The 6,330-nt window shown below is 35.0% G+C and overlaps 1 protein-coding gene across 1 annotated transcript; it reads right to left on the minus strand.

Annotated features, from left to right (window-relative positions):
• Window positions 1-3,911: 3,911 nt before the first annotated feature.
• LOC127074213 (ethylene-responsive transcription factor 6) lies at window positions 3,912-5,117 on the minus strand. Its single transcript, XM_051015521.1, has one exon. The coding sequence runs from the start codon at window positions 4,882-4,884 to the stop codon at window positions 3,997-3,999; it is 888 nt and encodes a 295-aa protein (XP_050871478.1). The 5' UTR covers window positions 4,885-5,117; the 3' UTR covers window positions 3,912-3,996.
• Between the last annotated feature and the right edge of the window lie 1,213 nt (window positions 5,118-6,330).

The raw sequence follows: 6,330 nt of genomic DNA on the forward strand, positions 1-6,330 counted from the left end.
CATCGGGTAGTGTTAGGAAGAGGCATTGAACAACATATGATTCGTTGTTGCTTGTAAGACTAATTGTACTAAACTACTAATAATGAATTTCCTTTCTTAGGTTGTAGACTCAACCCCCCAGACGTAGGTGTGGTTTCATCGAACTGGGTAAATAAATATCATTTTATTGACTGTTTTTCTACTCCATCATCTAGTATTTACTATTGTGGTGTTTCTGGTTTAACTTGTCGAACCATTTGTCTAGGACATCGTGTTCGACATACATCCCCTGAGGAAAATATTTTCATTAATAATAGTCGCCTTCAGCTGAAGGACTCGCCCTTTAATAATAGTCACCTTCAACTGAGGGATTCACCCTCTAATAAGAGGGTCCTTCAGTTGAGAGACTCACATCAAGGTGAGAGACCCACCCTCTAATAATAATCGCCTTCAGCTGAGGGACTCGCCCCAAGCCAAGGAACTCACCCTTATTAATAATCACATTCGGCTGAAGGACTCGCCTCAAATAGAAGGAATCACCCCTTTCAGTAAATGGACGCCATCCACCCATGTAAGGTGAGAGGCACGTCTTGAACAAAAAAGGGTGTTAACAACGCTTCGCCCTTAGTAAAGCCCTTGTGCTTGAGGGACTATCTAGTGTTATATTTGTGAGCATCCTATACAAGGATTCCCCAGCCCAAGAGCGGTACCTCCTAGGCTATGACTGAATGACTTGCCCTGGGCACTATGACATGTGTAAAGTTGTTAGCAAAAGGAGAGGTAGTCTACATTACTCCCGAAAGGATAGGTAATCAATAATTTTCCTTGATTATGAGGGAGCAGTTGTCACCAGTCAGGGTTATCCGAACCCTAGGCCTAAAAGGTCTCTATAAATATCTCTCCTCAAGTGGAGAAGAGGACGACAAATCTAACTCATACCAATAACACCCCTCATACACTTACAACAAGCACATCATCCATCTACATAGTCTCTCACCTCACGTGAGCAGGTATTCTAAAACAATCAAAAACCACCACCGTAAAAGCTTCTCACCGTCGCGGGAAAACTCTAATCACCATACAGTGTAATATACCTAGTAAAACCTCTGAGTTCCCATGTGCTTGCAGGAGAAACACACACACTTGCACTCTTTGACTATTACACATATCTTTTATGACAATTCCTAGCTTGTCTGGCATGACTTCAAGGTATTTTTAGAAATATTTTCTTGAGAAAATAAGTTTGAAAACTTGTTTTATGTTTGTGTGATTTAGCCATGCACTTGTACGAGAAAGTCCTTATGCTTTTACAATGTATTCACTCAGATGTGTCGATACAAGGTTATACTTCCAGTCTTTTCAGATGCTTCATCCTTATAGACAGATGCTTGAGTTTACTTTGAGATGAAGCTTGAGTTATATTCTATTTGCTTTCCATTATCAAAGAGTCAAGTTCAACAAATCCTAATATTTTGGTTTGCATCTTTAACTGCTTAACTGCTTTTTATTTGACTTTAATTGCTGTCATTATCAAATGCATGTTCATCTTTAATAATCGTCATCATCAAAAACACTTTCTATGACCAACAAAACAAGATTCCATAATCAACTCTGCTTAGAATAAGGAAGTTGCCTTAGCTTCGAGCCATGTAACTAACTCAAATAAGAATCACAAGTCACAACCATAAAAGAACAAGACAATGAATAACACTAATGAATTTATGCATGTAAATGACAAAAGATAACATACATAACGATCAATAAAATATAAAGGTTGAGAGGTAGAAGAATATATATATATATATATATATATATATATATATATATATATATATATATATATATATATATATAATATCATCCCTTATTCACATATCCAGAATATTAAAGTCTTATTAAAGCTTTGTTTATCCACTCCGATTAAAATTACAGATATAATACTCTTACAAAAATCTAGTTCAATAAAAGGTATTAACATAGAAATTAATTATTAACAGTTAAATAAGTTTTAATCCTTCTAAATATGATCAATTTCACTTTTAATTTTTTTAAAATTTTCTTTAAAAAAATGATCCTCATAATATTTTTCAACCATATTATTGGTCCCTCCGCTAACAGCAGTTAGTAGGAGCTGACGTGACATGCCATGTGAAAATTTTTAATGACTAACATACACATGAAAGTATCAACGTAGCATGCTGACCTATGATATCACATGACTAAAATCAATATTGTTTGTGAAGTCAAAAAAAATCGTAACTAATCAATAGTTAAAATCATAACAAATACGAACACTAAAAAATTTATCATGCAGGAACCAAAACAATTTATATCTGTACTGATTACCCACCTTGGCCATATACACTTGCCTGAGATCATGGCAGTTCCCTAAAACTAAATATAAAGTTAACAGAGTAACAACAGGCACTGCCAATGTTTCTGAAACTTTGGATTGTTCATCTACTGCATTGTATATGTATTTTACTAATCATAATACTCTATTAATTTTTCCTTGACCTGTCACCAACATGTTCACCTATTTTCCTTAGTTTATTAGTTATAAACTCTACTTTTGCTCTTCCAGGTCCATTGAAAGGGTAAAAAATCCACATTGCAATATCAGTGAATGTTCTTCCAAACATTGAATTCACATGTACAGAAGATTCTGCACTCTCAAGATTACCTTGTTTGATCCTATCTTTGTTTTCGTCATCAACGGATAAGTCTCTCCAATAAGCATCATCAATGTTAGGATCTTGAGGAAGGTTTGCATTGGAATTGGATTTGATTCATCGCCTTTCTTGTATAGTAATGCTCCATTGGAGAAAAACCAATTGACAGAAGAATGTAAGTATTCTTCATCGGTATGTAGGTATAGAAATGGAGAGTAAACTTGAAGTATTGCCTCGATTTATTTCTCATTAGGCGTGATTTTTGAAATGGAATTCAGATGGAGTGTAATTATTACCTAGTCCATAATGGCCAACGAAGGATCCGACACGAATGCCGTAACCTTGAGTTAGTCTAATGCTTGGTGTAACATCGAAAATATTATAATCATTATCCATGCAGAAAAATCGCATTGTTCTGTGAGGTCTAACTACCTAACATAGAGAACCTTCGGGTATTCCGTTCGGTTCCGTTCGGTTCGTACACTGAAGCTCTGTGATCATCTTGGCCACCATCGTAAGCACCCCAAACTTTACTGAATGTTGATTCCAGAGACACTTGTAGACCACCGAGATCGAGGACTCCACCGGCGAAACCGTTATCTGCATGTTACGATTCAAAAATAGCTATAACGAGATTTTATGCATTCATGAAAATACATGACAAGAGGATAGAAAATGGCGTTATTCTCTTTTGTTTCACTTAGTCATGCAATCTTTTATTCCTTCATCAGCTATGACAAACATATAAGCATTACATTGTTACCATGTGTCAGTGATATATGTTTTTGCAGAAATTGTTATAGTTCTTCCCTGATAAATTTTTTAGTCCTTGAATTTGTTACAAATTATCTATTACTTTAGTTAGAAATTTGTTAGGGTTTTCATAGATTCAAATATAATATTAATTTTAATCACCCATGTCAGTATCTTTACTATATTAACACTGTCATGTTGTATAAGTCGAATAAAAAAAAATCATCGCTCTCATTTTTTTTGGGAACAAATCAATATTTTTCCGCAGGATTTTCCAAGACAATCTTAACTACAAGGAATATGCCTTGTTTGCCACATGTTAACGGTTCATTAAACGGTTTGACTAAGTTTTAAATCTTTTAAAGAATATTTTATTTACTATTCAAACTTGTGTTTCCTACAAAACATTAATCAATTGAACAATCATTTAGTTAATGATAAAATTTAAGTTTGGATAATAAAAATGATTAAGTAGGCTCTCGAAATATATCCAAAAAGAAAATTAAGTGAATAAATTAAATAATAATTCCATAAAATGTGCATTTGTCATCTCTAGAGGTGAAATACATAAACTAAACCCAAAATAGAAAATTCACACAGCCACTAGAGGTGAAAAACAAAAGGAAGATAACGGCGATAACGGTGGAACGCTGAACGTTCCCTTTACATCAACATCCCAAAACCCAGTCCAAATTGACGGCGTTAACGGCATCTCTTTAATACAGTTTACATCAAATTCCTCCGTTTTCTCCTTTTTCACCACCGGTTTCACTTCCACTACATCATCCTCTTCCTCTTCACGGCAACGTTTTTTGTTCTCGCCGGAGTTCTCCACCGCCGCCGCTGCCGCCATGGCGTTGACTTCTAATGGAAAGTTGAGAATCGCTTTAGATCCACGAAGCCTAAAAGCGGCACGATCGTAGGCTTTGGCGGCTTCGATAGCCGTTTCGAAAGTTCCAAGCCAAACTCTTGAGCCGCGTTTGTTCGGATCGCGGATCTCGGCGGCGAACTTTCCCCACGGTCTTTGTCTAACTCCTCTGTAGTGCTGTTTCTCAACAACTTCCGGTTTCTGAACAACCACCTCCGGGTTCGGATCCGGGTTTCCGAATTGGATCCATTCGGTTTTATTCGGTAGAGCGATTTTCAGCGATGGTTTACGATTCAGTTGAGGCTTCTTCTCTACGATTTTCTGAGTATGAGAAATTAGGGTTTCAGGACTAGCCGGTTCAATTGGTTGAGTCTTGGAGTCATTTTCAAAGACCGGAATACGTGTCTCTGATTCAATAAGATTTGTGAAATAAGAGATTGAAGAATCAAAAGTGGAAGAGTTTGTTTGGGGTTGAGAATTGGTTTGAAATTGAAAATCAAAATCAAAATCAAAACTCCAAGGTTGTGAAATTGGAGATGGAAGTGGTGAAAATTCACCAAGAAGATGCAGTTTGATGCTTTTAAGAGCTGAAACTTCTTCAGCGTTAGCCATTAGTATATATGTGTATTAATTGAATTGAAGTTGTTTTTATTAGAAGAATTATGAGAAGAAAGATAAGAGAGGATAGGATCGTGTTTGTCTAAGTTGAGTGGAAAAGGGTTATATATAGAAAGGAGAAAGGTGAAAAATAATGAGTGTGTGTGTGCGACTTTGTATAAAGGGATGGTAGGAGGAAGCATCGTATTTCTCTTTCTCAATCATTCTATCATTTTTCTTTCTTTGCGGTTTGAATATTATAGGATAGGGGACACCCTTATAAATTTGCTCGGTATCTTGTCTATATCAACTGCATCTTGTTGATGCTTACCCATTCTTAATTATGTCTCTTTGTCCTTACTCTTATTGTATGATTATATTGTTCATTATTTTATTGAAAAAACTTATCCCATCCAATTAAATACTTATAAAAACACCAAATATGTTTTACGATTGGAGCAAGTGTTATTGAAATTCTTTTTCTCCAAATTCTCTTTTCATCAAGTTTTTCAAAATTTTAAAATATTATTTTTGAAAGATACATAATTGTTTTTTAAAATATTTGAGATTTAGAATTTGAAAATGTGGTAAATCAAATAAATAAATATTGACCATGGACACTTCAATAAATCAATTTAAATTTAAGAACCTAATACATCAACAACAATAACATACCAACATGAATTAAAAATATTAATTAAAAATAAAAATAAAATAAATTATTATTTTTATATTATCTCAATTATGCATGTTGGAAATCCCCAAAAACCTATAGAGAATTTCAATCAATCTTGATGAACAAGATTGTTATCACTCATGCAATAGTAATGAAAAGAGAAGAACAATGGAGAAAGAAAGAGTGTAAAGAACGATGAAGGAGAAGAGTAATATAATTCTACAGAGTTTCTCTCTGCCCAGAAACTGTGGGAAACGTCTTATTCACTTTGCAACTGCAAAATACTGTGAATACAATGTTATGAATAATCTATTCACTTCATTACAAAAATAAGGGTTACTCCATCTATTTATAGATTTAGATTAACTTGGATCTCAAGCCAAAGCCCAAAACTATAAAAGCCCAAAATTATAAAAGTCTAAAATAGCTAACACTACTTAATACACTAGGTGGTTTGACACTTCCTTGCTCTGTCGAGCAACCTGCTTTGACACAAGAAATTACAATTCAACACACCACCTAATTCATTGTGTCTAAGCTATCTACCTTCGTCATAGCTCTTAGTCTTCTGAACATTTCGACCTGCACTCCCTTCGTCATAATGTCTGCAATCTGATTCTCAATCCTGCAGTGTTCCACATTCATCTTCCCATCTGCTACCTGCTCTCGAAAATAATGGAACCTTATTTCGATGTGCTTAATTCGACCATGTGCTATCGGATTCTTCGCCAGATTGATAGCTGACATGCTGTCGATCTTCATGGCAATTGCTTCATGTCTCTTTG

The sequence above is a fragment of the Lathyrus oleraceus genome, chromosome 4, assembly GCF_024323335.1.
Source record: "Lathyrus oleraceus cultivar Zhongwan6 chromosome 4, CAAS_Psat_ZW6_1.0, whole genome shotgun sequence".
Lineage (NCBI taxonomy): Eukaryota > Viridiplantae > Streptophyta > Magnoliopsida > Fabales > Fabaceae > Lathyrus > Lathyrus oleraceus.

What these genes read in the sequence shown, in the direction of transcription:
- LOC127074213 (XM_051015521.1), bottom strand. Translation starts at nt 4,884, where the DNA reads ATGGCTAACGCTGAAGAAGTTTCAGCTCTTAAAAGCATCAAACTGCAT.